The sequence below is a fragment of the Geotrypetes seraphini genome, chromosome 3 (genome assembly GCF_902459505.1).
Source record: "Geotrypetes seraphini chromosome 3, aGeoSer1.1, whole genome shotgun sequence".
NCBI classification, from domain to species: Eukaryota; Metazoa; Chordata; class Amphibia; order Gymnophiona; family Dermophiidae; genus Geotrypetes; species Geotrypetes seraphini.
The window spans coordinates 293161843-293178987 of record NC_047086.1 but is presented as its reverse complement, the minus strand read 5'-3'; the positions used below and the strand labels follow the sequence as shown (position 1 = coordinate 293178987).

General features: G+C 43.2%; 1 protein-coding gene across 7 annotated transcripts in view; it reads right to left on the bottom strand.

The window, feature by feature from the left end:
* Positions 1-17145, bottom strand: part of HEATR5B (HEAT repeat containing 5B) — a 297408-nt gene that overhangs the window by 151954 nt on the left and 128309 nt on the right. For all 7 annotated transcript variants that reach the window (XM_033938914.1, XM_033938913.1, XM_033938919.1 and 4 more), the window contains one exon: positions 5130-5289. In XM_033938914.1, coding sequence (XP_033794805.1) covers positions 5130-5289 — 160 coding nt within the window. The remainder of the gene's footprint in view (positions 1-5129; positions 5290-17145) is intronic.

Here is a 17145-nt window from a genome sequence, read left to right as displayed (position 1 = left end):
TGAGGACACAGAGTGGCTTCCTTCGTGGGATTCCATTAAGTCACACAAGTATTTCTTGGGTAGGCTAACGCCTATGGGTCAACGGTACACTTTACCTTTGTTTCTCCAACAGGTCTTGTCCTGTCCCAGTTTACTTGATACGGCTTCTGAAGTGACTTTGATCACTCAGGGACTATTCAACGTTTGCAGACTACCCTGGGTACCCAGAATCCACTGTTGATTATTCCCAGTGATTTGTCTTTGGTTGCATATGGATATCAGAACATTGAGACAGTTGGTCAAACTTTGCTTACCTTGCAGTTAGGCAAAATGACTGTCAAACACCCAGTGATTATTACCACTAGTCCAGGAGAGGAGTTTTTGATTGGAAACGATGTTTTGAAGAGATTGAGCCCTATTTTGGATTACGTCCAAGAAGTGGTCTGGGCCCAGGTGACGCGTCCCCTTCCTTTTGGGAAGGTACCGACTACACGCCTGCCCCAAGTTGCCAGTACTGTGGAGCGAAACGATACTTCAATTTAAATCAATTTTCTGCGTTCAGCGGATCCACACATTTTGGAGCTACGGTATGCCAATGTTCCAGAGGGGGGTCCCACAGACCACGAGATTGTCAGCGTTCCCAAAGAACAAATATCTGACATTGTTCTCCAGGCTGACCATTTGGAGATTGTTCTGAAGTCTACGTTCCCCGTGCCGGATCCACCTCAAGAGACTGTGAATTATATTTTTCTATTTTCATAATAAAGATATTTCTCATTAGCCTGGGTTTTGTGTCGTATAAATAGACCAAGATATTTGGACCTGGATCAGAGTTTATGGTTTTCCCTAGATAAGCTTAACAGAGACGTAACGTGTTTATGAAACTGCTGAGTGTACCATAAATCTTTCTACAGAGCAACAGACCAAATGAGCAGTTGAAACCAGTCATGTCCCAGAGTATATACGAATGAAAAGGGAAAGGAATTTTGTAAGCAATGAAAGCATGATTCTCACGAAAAGAATAGCTTTAGAGGATAAAAAGGAGGAACTATCCTGGAAAGAAAGAAAAGCCGATGCTATGAAGTATAAAATTAGAACGAAATAGTGGCTTACTGTGGAGAAAATAACCTTCTGATAAATATTTTTTTAATTTTTTTATCGTATCTTGCGAAAGCTGAGAAAGGATTGTACTAAGCCTTAAAATGAGAAAATCAGTAGAGAGTAGGAAGGGGAAGCATATTACACAAGCAATGCCAGTAAATACGAAATCCCCTCAGAGATTTAGTAAGAATTTGTTTAATATCTTTTAAAAACAAAAAGTGTTTTGTTTTTAAAGGCTCCTCATGTACTGAAAAAGAGGAGCCTAGTAGGGTTAGAGTGCTACTAAAATTGGGACCTGAACCCATGAAGGCATATTTCTAGAAGGAAAGTAGTTGAACTCTTAAACTGTCCCCTGTTAACAGTACATTAGAAATTTGGGAATCACAATATATAAAATTTTACCCAAGTAAAAATAAGGAAAGGAGAAACAAGCCATGATAAATATGTAGCACTTATCTACTACTCGGGACTACGATAACACATGTACCTAAAAAAGTGAACAGGAAAAACAAAGTAACAAACCCGTGCAACTGAACTACTGTACCCTTTTACTTTGCTATAGAAGTGGGATCATGGGTAACCAGAACTTAGGAGTAATATCTTTGATTTTGGGGAAGGGGGGTACCACATGGCTGAGCCAGTGGCATCAACTGAAGGTAAGGAGATACCGTAGAGTTGAGAGTAACCTAACTAAACGAAAAGACGCAATGTGCTTGCAGAGTTGAGGTGCTGAATAGAATCTTCTTGGGAAGCAATAAAGGTACTTCAAGAAAAGTGGTCACAAGTAGCAGAAAACACGAGAGGAAATGGACAACCAGGAGAAAATCTCAGTGTTGCTCAGAGAAGTACGCAATAGAGAAAACCAAAATGAGGAGAACTAGAATTGCTGGAGCAAACGCCCAAATCACTCAATATACTTATTCATTCCCTGGTAATATCCAAAATCAATTACTGCAACATCGTATTTAAAGGGATTACACAAAAAGAGATACAACGCTTGCAGATCATTCAAAATTCATCCATTAAACTTATAATGAAAGCCAAGAAATTCGATCACGTTTCGCCTCTCTTAAAGAAAGCCCATTGGCTTCAAGTAGCTTACGAATAACTTTTAAGTTCTTTCAAAGGCCCCTATATTCATCGACAGACTTCTTATCCCGCATGCCACTACCAGTTTACTCAGATCCGATAATCAACATCTATTGACAGTCCCCTCTCTTAAAATTATCAATACCTGTCGACAATACATTTTTTTCGTCACGGCACCATAAACCTGGAACTCTCTTTCTAATCATTTAAGAGAAGAGCGCTTTCTGGATAGATTCGTAATCTAAAATGCTTTCTTTTTAGAGATGCCTTTGATCTTTAAGCTTTTTAAGTCAGGATCTCAAATGCTTACTTGCTTTGTTACCTTTCCACAGAGTTGCTTCTCTTCTTGTGTTTCCTGCTGTTTTTATCTTTTATCTATTTCTCTATTCCTCCTCTTTTATTTCTATTTATCTCTCTCTTTATTTTTGATTCTACTCTACTCATCCTGATATTTTTCCCTTTACTGTCTTTCTTTCCTATCCATTATTGTATTTCCTACCCTCCTCTCCCATTGGGCGCTGTAAGTCCTGAGCGTCTTTTGTAAGTCTGCCAGTTGGTTCCCCTTGAATATTGTAAATATTTTTAAAATCATGTTGATCATTTAGAATTTCGATTAAGAGATCAATCAAATTTTAAATAAAACTTGAAACCAGAGGTCCAGCAAGAAACCAACATAGAGTTAGAATAAGGTCCTGTGTGTGAATTTTAGAAATTAAGAAACTAGAGCTGGAATGCTGTGCCATGGCTAAGGGCGAGTTCAAATTTAAGCTGTACATCTGGAAGGCATGTGTATCCAATAGTCATGATCTGGAATCCCTTCTGACCAAATTACTTGATACAGTGAAGAAAAAAAGAGAAGAAGATATAGTTTTTGGTGCCCCGATGAACATAGTAGATGACTGCAGATAAAGACCCGAATGGTCCATCCAGTCTGCCCAACCTGATTCAATTAATTTTTTTTTCTTCTTAATCCTTGTTTATAAACTTGGTTATTAAAAAACTAAATCACTATTTACTCATAAAAAACACTGAAGTGCAGGTTGTGAGAATCATAGCACTGCCCTGGGTTTTAATTAGTAAACAGAATACAAAACTATACTTTCAAAATGATTTTATGGTATACAGTGCTAATAAAAAAACCCTTAAAGAAATACATTCACAATAAATTGCCAATATAGACAAACAACAACAAAAACAAAATCACAATCATTTTAAAACATTTGAAGTCTATAAAATCCTGAGTGGTGTAGAACAGGTACAAGTGGATTGATTTTTTTACTCTGCAAAAAATTACAAAGATTACACTCAACGAAGTTACATGGAAATACTTTTAAAACCCAAAAGGAGGAAATATTTTTTCACTCAGAGAGTAATTAAGCTCTGGAACATGTTGCCAAAGTTTTTGGTAAAAGCAGTTAACGTAGGTAGTTTTAAGAAATATTTGGACAATGTCGTGGAGTAAAAGTCCATAGTCTGCTATTGAGACAGACAGACATGGGGGAAGCCACTGCTTGCCCTGGACTGATAAAATGGAATGCTGCAACTATTTGGGTTTTTGCCAGGTACTAGTGACCTAGATCAGCCACTGTGAAGACAGGCTACTGGGCTAGATGGACCATTGGTCTGACCCAGTAAGACTATTTTTATGTTCTTCTTAGAGATAGTGGAACCTAGCTACCTAAAATTCCTTAATATGCACGCAAAAACAAGATTGTCGTTATCTCCTTAAATAATTGAAAATTTGATATAGCACAGATTTCAGGAAACAGTGCATTCTGGTTTAATGTTCCTGAAAGATGGAATCTTCAGCAAAAAAGCATTAACTGATCTAAGGGTTCTCAATGGCTGATATAATTTTAACATAGTAATTTTATGAGTTCTTTCAGTATTTATTTTTGGCCCACCTATTTTGGTTTCTATGTAAACAAGTTGGCCATGTGACAAAGAAAAAGAAAAATTAAGGATAACAGTAAAACTAAGGCACCCCTTTTACAAAGGGCCTCTTCTATCAAACTGCGCTAGCAGTTTTTAGTGCAGAGAGCCAAGCTGAATGGCCCGCGCTGCTCCCGACCCTCATAGGAACTCTATGAGGATTGGGAGCAGCGCGACTCATCATGCTACAAACTGCTAGCGCAGTTTGATAGAAGAGGTCCTAACTGTTTTAGTGCAGACCAGCGTGGTAAAGGCTCCGATGCTCATAGGAACTGAATGAGCGTTGGAGCATTTTCCGTGGCAGCAGCACTATCATGGCTTGATAAAAGGGGGCCTAAGCTACTTAGGGAGTAAAATCCTTAAAGAAAGACATTTTTCATAAAGTTTATAGTAACTGAGCATACACATTGGTTTACTTTGCTCTGTATTTGAACAAGCTTTGCATTGGAGATAAAGTATAATTTTGTAACTACACTTCTCCCTCGTTATTCGCGGGGGATATGGGCAGAGCCGGACTGCAAATGGTGAAAAACCACGAATATCCGGCTCTGACCCACCCACACCTCCCTGCCGCCTTCCTGGCCTTACCTAGTGGTCTAGAGGGCTTTTGGGGCAGGAGCGATCTTCCTACGCTCCTGCCCCATGCATTAGGAAATGGTTGTGGGAGTTCCCGTTGTAGTCTCGAGAGACTACGGAAACTCACAGCAGCCATTTCCTCATGGCGATCGCACGGGGCAGGAGCGTAGGAAGATCGCTCCTGCCCCTAAAGCCCGCTAGACCACCAGGTAAGGCCGGGAAGGTGGCAGGGAGGTCAAAAAAATGTTTTTTAAAATTTTCCCCCTCCCCAGAAAAAAATTGCGATTATGTGAAACTGCGAGTGCAGAAATCGCGAATGGGGAGGGGGAAGTGTATACATACATAATGACCGCTCATACATATTTGAAATTGCTTGCATTGTAACTTTAGCTATAAATAAAAATATGTTAAAGTAAAATAAAAATACTCCATGAGTATTTCCCATTCTTTACCTGGACCTCAGGGGAGGTTCCATCTTGTGCTAGTGCCAATAAAATACTGACACTTGTTTTCAGATGCTGTCCCGATCCTATTCCACCAACATAACGATGGAGACAGCCAAGTGCCAATGAATGGCCAGTTCTAGACACTACATCTCGAGCAGATTTTAACCTAATCAAGGCAAAAAATGAATATAGGTTTGTTATTTAGTCTCCCTTTACAAGACCTTTTTCGTACATAAAAGTCCAGCTCAAAGCATTTCACAAAACATAAGAATTAAGACAGGAAAATACAATACAAACGAAGCCAAAGAGAGGGACTCAACGGTGCAATGGAAACCATACAACAAAGAAAAACCATAATAGCCTCAAGAATCTATATAGAAAGCTAAGTTACTTATCTACAACAGGTTTTCTCAGAGGAAAGCAGGATAGATATCCTTACACTTGGATGATGTCATTCCGAAAGAGAAGATGCTGCCCAGTACTCTATACTTTTAAGAAGCTTTTGTCAGCAGTCCCATCGCACATGATCAGGACCCTCAGTAACATAAAATAGTTTAAAAAAATTCAAATCCAAGAGGAGGTGGGAAGGGTGTTAGGATACATGCCCTGATGTACATAGAGAACATCTGCTATGGGCAAATAACTTTGCTTTTTCTGAGAATAAGCAGGATAGATGTATGCTTACATTTGGGAATCCCTAGCTAAACTAAACTAAACTAAACTAAACTAAGCCTTAAGTTTATATACCGCATCATCTCCACGGAAGCGGAGCTCGACACGGTTTACAAAGCTTAAAAATACAAGAAGAGAGGGGAGGGAGAGTTTACAAGGGCATATGAAAAGAGGGGAAGTAAGAAGGAGATGCTATATATTAGAGAAAAGCCAGGTTTTCAGTTGTTTCCGGAACAGTTGGAGGGAGCCCAGGTTCCGCAGTGGGATAGTGAGATCGTTCCAAAGGCCCGTGATTTTGGAGAGGAGGGATCTTCCCAGTTTGCCTGCGTGGGGGATGCCACGTAGAGAGGGGAAGGATAGTTTATGTCTGTGGGCGGATCTGGTTGTAGCAGGCGTTTGGGCGAGGAAGGATAGGGGGATTAGTGGCGGAAGGATGCCATGAATTATCTTGAAAGCTAGACAGGAGCATTTGAAGTGAATTCTGGAAAGTACAGGGAGCCAGTGAAGATTGGTAAGTAAGGGGGAGACGTGATCAAATTTGCGTTTAGCAAAAATCAATTTGGCCGCAGTATTCTGGATGAGCTGGAGTCTGTGAAGACTTTTTTTTGTTAGGCATAGGTAAATGGCATTACAGTAATCGAGTTTGGATAAGATGATGGATTGTACCAGGACGGTAAAGTGTTTTTGGTGGAAATAGGATCTAACTTTCCTCAGCATGTGAAGGCTGAAAAAACATGATTTTGCCAAGGAGTTCAGGTGATCGTTTAGGGAGAGGGAGGAATCGATAATGATGTCGAGGACCTTGCTTGAGAACTCAAGGCGAAGAGCGGGACCTGTGGGTAGAGTGAAGAGGGTGGGCAGGTGTGCTAACTTTGGGCCGAGCCAGAGTAGTTTTGTCTTTGATTCATTTAATTTCATCTGAACAGAGAGGGACCAGGCTTGAAGTCTCATTATGCATGAGGTGATGTTCTCTTGGAGGTTTGTAAGGTTCTGGTCTGTTTCGAGGAGGATAAGGATATCGTCTGCATATGTGTACATTGTTTCAAGGGGGGATAGTTTGAGAAGCTTCAGGGAGGTCATATACATGTTGAAGAGGATAGGGGATAGCCCTGTGGGACCCCGCAGGATGGTGTCCACGAAGTGGATTTGGAGCCGTTTGCGTTGACAATGTAGGAACGTGCGCGAAGGAAGTTTGAGAACCACTTTAGTAGCTACCCTACTTTAGTAGATCCTAGTAGCTACCCTACTAGGATCATCAAACACAACAAATATTAAAACAATACAATCTCACAACGGCAAGACTAGCTAGAATCCAATTGATCTTAAACTAGAATCCAACTCCACCCTCCCATACCCTTTTTAAATTCTGTTCCACTTTGTATATAAACACCGAACAAGTTCTGAAGAACTGTCTGACAAAACCAAATGTTACATCAGAAACTGTGCTCAAAGCAGCAATGAGATATGAATGTGTGGACGGCTTTGCAGATTTCCTCAATGGAGGCTGACCTCAAGTGGGCAACCAAGTAGCATAGCTCCGACACTGTGAACCATAACATGGCCCTCAAGGGTCAGCCCAAACTGGGTGTAAGAGAAGGAAATGTGATCTACTAGCCTGTATGTAGAAGAAACAAAAATTTGGGTAGACTGACTACGGGCTTTAGAAACCTACATAGATTGCAGGTCAAGCTGTGTAGCACCTTTTCACCAGAATAGGCATGCAGTTTGGGAAAGAATAACTGACAGTTAAGCTGGAACTCTAACACCATCTTAGGAAGGAATTTTGGAGAAATGTGAAGAACTACTCTGCTATGATGGAATCATATGTAAGGTAGAAAAGCTACTAGGGCTTGGAGCACACTGACTATGTGAGTTGAAGTGGCTACCACCAAAAAGACTACCTTGCAGGCCAGGTATTTCAAATGACAGGAGTCAGGAGACTCAAAAGGAGCTTTCATTAGCTAGGTCAGGATGACATTGAGATCCCATGACACAATGGGAGGTTTGAGAGGGGGCTCTGGCAACATCAAACCTTTCATGAATCAAACTACTAGAGGCTGTACAGAGATGAGCTTGCTCCCCTACATGGTAATGATAAGCGCTAAGGGCCTGATTTCCCAACCATGCGCCCCGATTTTAGACAGCGATAGATGTCCTACCGCTGTCTGGCAGCCAATCGGGATGCACGTTTTTAAAAAAACTCAGGCGAAGAAGGTCACCTATACTGTAGGCATCTGTCGCAGGTCTACAGAGATGCATAGGGACACTTAAGCACACCCAAGGCTGAGCGTGGGTGTGGTTTCACCCGGAAGTGTCCTTGAGCATGTTTAAGCTCCCTAAACATCTCCCTAGAGAAATGACAGACGCCTGAAATGTATGCCTAAAAAATGCTGGCCTACATTACAATCGTAAAAGTAGACACCCAGCTGGATGAGCTGATCACGGCATGGGAATCCCCAATCAGCTGAGTCAGCAGGACTCCCCAAAACCACGGCTTCAGGAAGTTTTGCCAGCTCAGCTGATCGGAAGGGAAAATACCCCTTTGACAAACACCTCCAAGATCAGTAGGAAGAATGACCACTTCCTCCTGCTTAACAACTGCCGTCACCCACTCCCACACACATCCAAGACAGCCTGGAGGGAATGGGCATCTCTCCTGCTAAACACCCCCTCATACATCCAAGATCGGCAGGAGAGATGGGATGCTTACTTCCTCCTGCCTAATACTCCCCAACACCCTTGCCCCATACACATCCAAGACTGGCAGGAGGGATGCCCAATATATATATATATATATATATATATATATATATATATCTTTCACATTAATTTAATCATGAATTCATAATGGAATCATAGTAGTCTGTACTCTAGGTGAACATACTCTGGTCACGAACTGTTGTAGAAGGATGTCAAACACATCTTTCAGCTCCAACTCATTCACCAGTAGAGTATACAGTCCTCTTCAGTTTGTACCAATGCAATCACTATCCACCATAACAGAAAAACCTGAAAGAGGGGCAAGGGAACTTCTCCAAAACAAACATTTCTCTTCTGCTCTATAACTCATAAAAGGTTAGCATGACCTAATAACACAGGCATACCAACAAACCAACCTGCTATATGCAATTTTTTTTTAAGATGGCGCCGGGTTAGGTTGCTATTGTGGTGCCTCCCACCGTTTTTCTTTGTTTGTGTTATGTTTTGATGGTTTCTTTTATTTAATTTGGTTTTCTTATCTGCATTTATACATTTATACTCCTATAACATTCTTTTCTAATTTTTGTTGATCTTGTTTTAAATTTGGAACCCGCTGTCTTTTCTTAACGGTTTGACACACATTCAACAGTCGGGGTGGCCCTCTCCTGTGGTCGAGGTTGGAGGCGACTGGGGTTTTGGTGGTGGGTCGTTCTCCGCAGCAACAGCAGGGACCGAGGGACTTCGGTCGCCTGAACCGTGGCGAGCTGGGGCTGAGACCCGAACACAGCGGTAGGCTGGGGCTGAACAGTTGTGTTGCCGCCGTCATCGTCAGCCGCCGTTGCCTATCTGCAAGCCACAACCAAGATCTTTCTGAAGCTCACCGGGAGTCACCTGCCAAGCTGCGGCAGCGGGGGCCTAGGAAGCGCTGGCTTCAGCGAACTGCCTGAGACAGGAAATGGCCGATCCCTTGGTCAGGGGAAGCTCCGCCTCACCCCCAATATCCGGCTTCAGCACCCCGTGGTCGGTGCAGTGCTTTTCGCCACCTCCGCCTATCTCCTGCGTACCTGGCTTCGGCGACGACGGTTTGATAATCACTTGCCCGAAAAGCAGGGCAGGGGTCCCCTGTCAGCCCCAGCTCCGGCGGCACCAGCACACGCCGACTGTCGGCTCTGGGCAGCTTTCCCGCAGAGGAGAGAATCCTGCAGTCACCGTGGGCCTCATCTGGGGCAGCCTCCTTGGAGCGGCTGGGGCACGGGCAGTGTGTCTGGGAAGGAATACATGGATAGGAGACCATCGCAGGGGAGGAGACATAGGCATCCAGGGACTGTCAGCCAAGTCTCTTCCCTGAAGAAGCCCTTTTTCTGGAAACATCATCGCTCCTCCTAAACTTACTTGCTCCACTTCATCAATGACGCTGAAACCGTGGATTGAAGACAAAGTTTTATTTTTATTTTTCTTTCCAGCTTATGATTTATCTTTAATCTTATCTATTGTTTTGCCTTTTGTCTTTGTTTTGTTCTATTTCTATCATTTAAATTTCTCCAGAATTCTACTGTTCCCCCTTCTGCATCTATTCCTTTCTCTCCTCTCTTCTACCTTCCAAAGTATTTAGATCAATGCTGTCTTGTTAAAATGTTTATTTTTATTTTTCCTCTATATCTACTTTTCACTTCTCTATTACCCTCCAGGTACTTTAGTTAGATTGTGAGCCTTCGGGACAGTAAGGGAATTTTTCAAGTACCTTTCTTATTTTTAATCTTAATGTATATTTTCTGTAAACCGCTTAGAACCTAACGGATGTAGCGGTATATAAGAAATAAATTACATTACATTACAAAACAATATGGAGCTCAGGAGCTCAACAAGCTTATTACTTTATTAGTCATAATTACATGTACTTCCAATTGACAGGAGAAAAGCTCCAGTTCTGGACTATAGATTTATCCAAGGCAAAAGACAGGCATATTGAAAACTGACAAGGTGGGCCATTCAGACTTCTGTATGTATTAACAGAAAGAAGATTATCCAGGTACGAACCTAATCTTCCATTATCAATTCATGATTAAACCAACAATGAATGTGATATAAAATACTTGATCATGGTCTTTCTTTATCATTTCTGGGACATATCTGTCTTATTCCCTCTGTAATTATCCTCTCTGCTAAGCACCAATACAGTAAAACTTTGGTTTGCGAGCATAATTCGTTCCAAAAACATGCTTGTAATCCAAAACACTCGTATATCAAAGCAAATTGCCTCATAAGAAATAATGGAAACTCCACAACCCCAAAACTTTAATACAAAATACTGTATGTACTCATATTGCAAGACCTTGCTTGTTTAAAACAGTCACTACACTCCTGCAATGTCAGAGCGAGAGAGAGAGAGAAGAACCATTGACTCAGTTGTGATGATGTGATGTGTGTATACTGTATGTAAAGTGTTCCCCTGCGAATTTGCGGTTTGCGAATCGCGGACTCATTAATTTGCGGTATTCTCTGGCTACCTCTTTCTGTACTAAATTCAGGCTACACCAATCAGGAGCTGCGTGTCAAAGCAGTTCCTGATTGGTGTAGCCCAGTGGTCTCAAACTTGTGGCCCAGGGACCACATGCGGCCCGCCAGGTACTATTTTGAGGCCCTCGGTTTATTTATCATAATCACAAAAGTAAAATAAAATAGTTTCTTGATCATACATCTCTTTAGCTATAAACTATAATATTTTTATTAGGACTTAGCCAAAAGGAAAGATTTATAAACTATAAAGAGTTTTACCTCATGCAAAATTGTCATTTCTTTAATAAGACATTAACTATTTTTTTCTGAGGCCCTCCAAGTACCTACAAATCCATAATGTGGCCCTGCAAAGGGTTTGAGTTTGAGACCACTGATGTAGCCTGACTTTAGTAACAGGAAGAGGTGGTTGGAGCATACCGTGGGTGATTTTACACCCGCCAGCGCCCCAGCTGCCCTCTCCTGCCTCGAGCGATTTTGCACCTGCTGGCGACCCAACTGCCCTCTCCTGCCTTTTAACCATATTTGCAGTTTTTCAAAATTCACGGGGGTTCCTGGAATTGGATCCTCACCAATATCGGGGGAGTACTGTACTTGTATTGCAAGACCTTGCTTGCATACCAAGTTAATTGCATACCAAGTTACTTGCAATCCAATGTTTTACTGTATCTGTCTTATCATTCCCTCTAATTCCTCCACCTGAACTCTGTGTATAGATGAACCTTCTTGTCCAGTTTGTCTTTCTTGACTAGACTGTAGGCTCCTTTGAGCAGGGACTGTCTATGTTTTAATGTACTGTGTTGCGTATGCTAGTAGCACTACAGAAATAAGTAGTAGTATTAAAAGAAAGAAGATTATCCAGGTAAGAACCTAATCTTCCATTCTGTTACTCTAGGTGATGTACCAAAGCACTGGCAGACATAACAGAGCATTCTTGGTGCCCCCCTTGTCTGTTCACATACATTACTGCAATGCCATTGTCCTGTGCCTTGCCTTCCAGATCTTATACCAACGCCTTTAATACTAGTTGAATGGCTCGCAGTTCTAGATGATTTATGTATCATTTTCTCTGATGGAGAGACCAATGGTCCTGTACCAGATGCCCACCGCAATAGGTCCCACAGCCTAACAGGCTGGTATCGGTTGTGAGAATCACCCATGAGGGGATTCGTAGAGGAACACCTCTCAATAAAGGAGTCTACCTGGAGCCACCAGTGCAAGCTGTTCCTTGCTTCCACTGTCCAGGGAAGCTGCATTGATCATCAGGAGAGAAGAAAATCCTGGAGGGGCCAAATGTGCACCCTCGCCCAGGGAACCCTTCCAGGGTGGCTGCTACTGAGCCCTGGACTTGAAGGTAATGCCAGGCAGTGGTATTTTGCATCAATAGGAGATCTGCTATCTGCTTCTTGAGCTTCTGTTTGTGTGGCTCGGGAAGAAAAACACCCCTTTCACTATGTTGAAGCAAACTCTCAAATACTCCAAGCTTTGGATCAGTTCTAAATGACTCTTCTTGAAGTTGACTATCCAGCCCAAATTATGCAGAAGATTTACCATTTGCCACACAGCTAGCTTGCCCTCCAACTTTGATGGGGTTCTGATCAGTCAATCGTCTAAGTATGGGTGTACCTGTACTCCCATCCTGCGGAAGTGAGCTGCGACTGCCACATCACCTTGGTGAAGATGCATCTAGCCACTGCCAAACCAAAGGGTTGGGCCGCAAACTGGAAATGCATTTGCAAGACATGGAATCTCAGGTATTTCCTGTGGACCGGTGTTGAATGGACACTTCGTTGTTATTGACAGACTGCCGACTGGTTACTCTGGCATCTCTGGTCCCTCTCTTTCTCTCTTTTCCCGTCACTACCAGTCACTTGGGTCTCTTCCAGGCACCACCGGTCACTTCCAATCACTTGGGTTTCTTCCGGTCACCACCAGTCACTCGGGTCTCTTCTGTCACTTGGGTCTCCCAGTACTTTGGTCCCTGCAAATCCTTAGGTCACTGGTCATTTTGGGTCTCTTGGTGCCCATGGTCATTGGTCAAGTCGGTTCTCCCAGTACCATGGTCCTCAAGAACCCTCTGGTCATCAGACAATTTGGATTTGATTTTACTGAGGATTAGGCAGGTGCCAGCATGCATCTCCCCAAGGTTTGGAGTTCCTGTTGCCAAGAATTCCCCTCACTTCTCTTTATGTGCTCCAGGGACTGTTACAACCTCCAAACTGGAGAAGAGAAACAAATCACCTAACTGAGATGGGGTACTACCTTCGGGGAAGTAATCCTTATTTCTAGTGGCCATTCCTGTGAGTCGGGTGCTTAGGATACCCTGCATTCCCTTCCAGTCTCACCCCAGAATTAGAGGTAGAGATAACTTCTCAATGATAGCCATCCTTTCTGCATGACCCCCTTCTGGTCCCCAAACCGTGACTTTATAGGCAGGCTCAAGCTTAGAATTGGGAGAAACAAGGAGTATTGTGGAATAGTCCATATATGCTGTATGCAAAGAGATTTTAAGAAACCTAGTTAGGAGTCCTGACATCATGGAATAGCTGCTTCCAAACTCATCTTCCTGGTCCTCTTGCTGGCGGTTTCTAGATCCCACCACTGCCTCAAATTATGTCGCATGGTCACTTCATTGCTGTTCGCAGAGACTGCCAACTGGTTACTCTACCATCTCTGGTCTCTCTTTTTTCCAGTCACTACCGGTCACCACCAGTCACAGATGTCTTCTGGTCATCACCAGTCACTTCCAATCAATTGGGTCACCAACAGTCAATCAAGTCTTCCGGTACTTTGGCCCCGCGGACCCTTGGGTCACCGATCAATTTGGGTCACCCTATACCTTGGTTCCCGTAGACCCATTGGTCAATGGTCACTTGGGTCTCCTGGTACCTTAAGGGCTTCCTCATGCAGATTTCTCTCAGAGGTGATTGGGGTGATAGCGTCCTCTACCTCATCACAGCTGGGAAAATGGGAATATGAAGATATGCCTCTGCCAGATCTAAGGAAGCTAGAAATTCCCCAGGTGCCACTGCCACAATTACTGACTGGACATTCTCTATGTGGAGAGTGGTACTCTGAGGGTCACATTTACAGACTTGAGGACCAGAATCGGTCTCTAGTCTTTAGTGCCTTTTTTGGGCACTATGAAGTATATGGAGTATATGCCAGAGGCCAATTCTTCATCAGGGACTAGTTCTATGGTGTGTGTGATCATCTAGCAGCTTTTGCACTGTTGCTCAGACCCTGGCCTCCTTGTCCAGCTACCCGGCTAAAATATCCACAAACTTATCTGGGTAATAGAACTCGATCTTGTGACCCTCCCAAATAAGATCTATAACCCAGCAGTCTGAAGAAATTTGCTCTTATACCCTCCAGAACACTGACAGTCACCCACTAATGTGGGAGTGCAGCTGTTGCCTTGGCATCAGTGTGACATCTTGGAGGCAGGGCTGACATGAGACCCCAAGGGTTGCGGGCATCTAGAGCTACCAAATTCTCTGCCTGGAACCCTGATATAATCTCTGAGTCTAGGCACTGACATAGTATCTGCGAGAGCATTGTGAAGAACGAAAACTGCCTTTGCCTCCCCTGACAGGTCGGCAAGGTCTACTGTCAAGCAGAGACTTAGGATGGCAATCCACTACACTGGCCATGAGGCCATCCAAGCCCTTACCAACTAGCATCTGAATTGCCTGCCCATTGCCTGATCCAGAGTATCCTGCAGGCAGAAATGGAATAGGCCAACACCTTGCTCATGACTTTGATGATATCATAAAGATCATCCGCCACATAATCTATGCCCTCCAGCAACAGCTGGGGCATATATCCTCTTCTGCCGCAGGACTGCGTCATAATCTGGTGTGGAAGGCATGTGCCACAAACAAGGCTGCTGCTGAAGCTTTGATCCCAAAGCTAACACTTTAAATTGCCTCCTAACAACATCCACCTTGCAGTCCTGCACATCCTTTAACATCACTCCCCCGCTCATTAGGGAGGGAGGTACACTTTGTAACTTGAACCACTAGTAAATCTAGCTTTGGCTGTCTTAAACAACTGATGAAATTCTGGAGTCATAGGATAAAGTTTATCCATAGTCTTGGTTACCCTTAGAGAGTCTTCTGGAGATTCCTATTGCCCAGTGACTAGCAAGGTGATGCCTGGATATGCAGGAAAAAAGGTAGTTTAAGCATTTGTACTGCTCATGATCATGCACTGAGAGGTCGACAGTTGTGGTTCCAGCTTCAGTTCCCTCAGTGCATCCATAATAACATGAGGCACGGAAGCTGACTTAAAAATCTGCAGCACCGAGGGATCATCCCCCTGGTCGAGCAGGGCTATTGCCTCCTGACCTCTATTCCCTGAAAGGGAACCTGCGTCCCTCAGGCAAGAAACTGTGTTCTGGGACATTAAAGTCATGGATTCCAATCTCCAATCCTATCGTTCCTGGTCACTTAGCCTGGGCATCGGGTTTCTTAGCAGCAGGAATGCCACCCAAACCCTCTGCTGTTCCTCAGCCTTAAAGGACTCAAAGAAAGCTAAGCCCGAAGCTCCTGCTCCTCCTCACATGCTCTACAGCACATGGTACACGGACCCTTCTCAGTTGACCATCCAGCACAAATCTGGCATGATATGGAAATAGAACAGCCTGAGGAGTCCATCTCAATTGATTTTGAGCCAAATTGAGGGGTTTTGAGGCAGATGGAGGCTTTAGGAAAAAAAGAATGATTAAAATCCAAGATGGCCACCGCCAGTGAATTCGCACCAAAAATGGCCCTTAGTAGTTTCCCTGACATTTTTAAAAAACTCAGGGGTTTTAGAGGAGGAGGATCCTACCTCTGGCACCAGAAACCCTCAAAAATCCATCAAACCTCCCCCCCCCCCCGTTTTCTCCATAGGGAATAATGGGCTGTACTCACTATGCTGGTGCCTGCTTTGTCAGCTTTCCTGCAGCCTGACTGAAGGGAGAAGATATAATGTATTTTCATATAGTTTTTCTGATTTTTCAATTGTATACATTATAAAGTTCAAAATATCAATAAAGAAAGTTAAAAAAAAAAAAAATTATTTCTCAGTGGATCCAAAACTGGAGATCTTCGTGCTGCTGTTGGACCAGACCAGACTGAGAACTCAACCACCAAAGATCCTTGTACGGGGGAGCAAAAAACGCAGCCATCTCCCTGAAGCTTCAAACACGGGCCCCCCAGCCTGCACTTGTCTCTGATAAATCAGAAGATGAGCTAGCTCCCAAGAGAACAGTCCCCGAGCTTCCAAAATGCACCAAGCAGGCTGGCTCAACAGGTACACCTGCAAGCAGCAGACCTCCCATGAGGAATCTGCTTCCTCTCCCAAGCAGAGCTTCCTCAAATTGGGGACCTCTAGGCACCTAAGTCTCAGGCAGGAAACGGATAAAACAATACCAGAAAATAATAAAAACATACAAAGCAGATCAAAACACACCTTCTCAGTTCGCTTGCAGAAGGAATAATTGAAGACGGCACTATACTCTACTGGTGAAAGAAGAAGAGCTGAAAGATGTAATTGACATCCTTCTGCAACAATTCATGACCAGAGGATGTTCACCAAGAGTACAGACTTCTATGTTTCTGTAACAGAATGAGTGTTACTGTTGAGCAAACTAAATGGACCTTCATTTACTGTGTTATAGAATGGCCTGGGAGCACTGGGCTGCAGCTTTGATGTCTGATGCTCCGAGTCTGCAAGAATAACACTGCTTTTGGGTAGCCTGCAAGTAGGGTTATTCATTTTCAATGGGATTCAGCAACCTCCTAGATGCCGAGTTCCCCAGTAAATCAAGGTGTGGTAAAAAAAAGTCATCTTTTACAGCACCTTGATAACTACCCCCTAAGGGGTCCATTTACTATAGCTTAACCCGTATTAAACAGATATTGGTGTGCACTAAATGCCACATAGCTTGCTAAATGCCACATTTCCTATTTTATAGGCTAAGTTTTAGTAAAAGCGCCCCTCAATTTGTAAAATATATGAAATATCTAAAAAGATTTTAGTATAATACATTTACAAACAAAATTAGAGGCCTTGTAAACCCTCGACAATGCTGAGAGAAAAAGAAGAGGATCCCAAACAGTATGGAGATAAAATCTTTTAACGATCTATA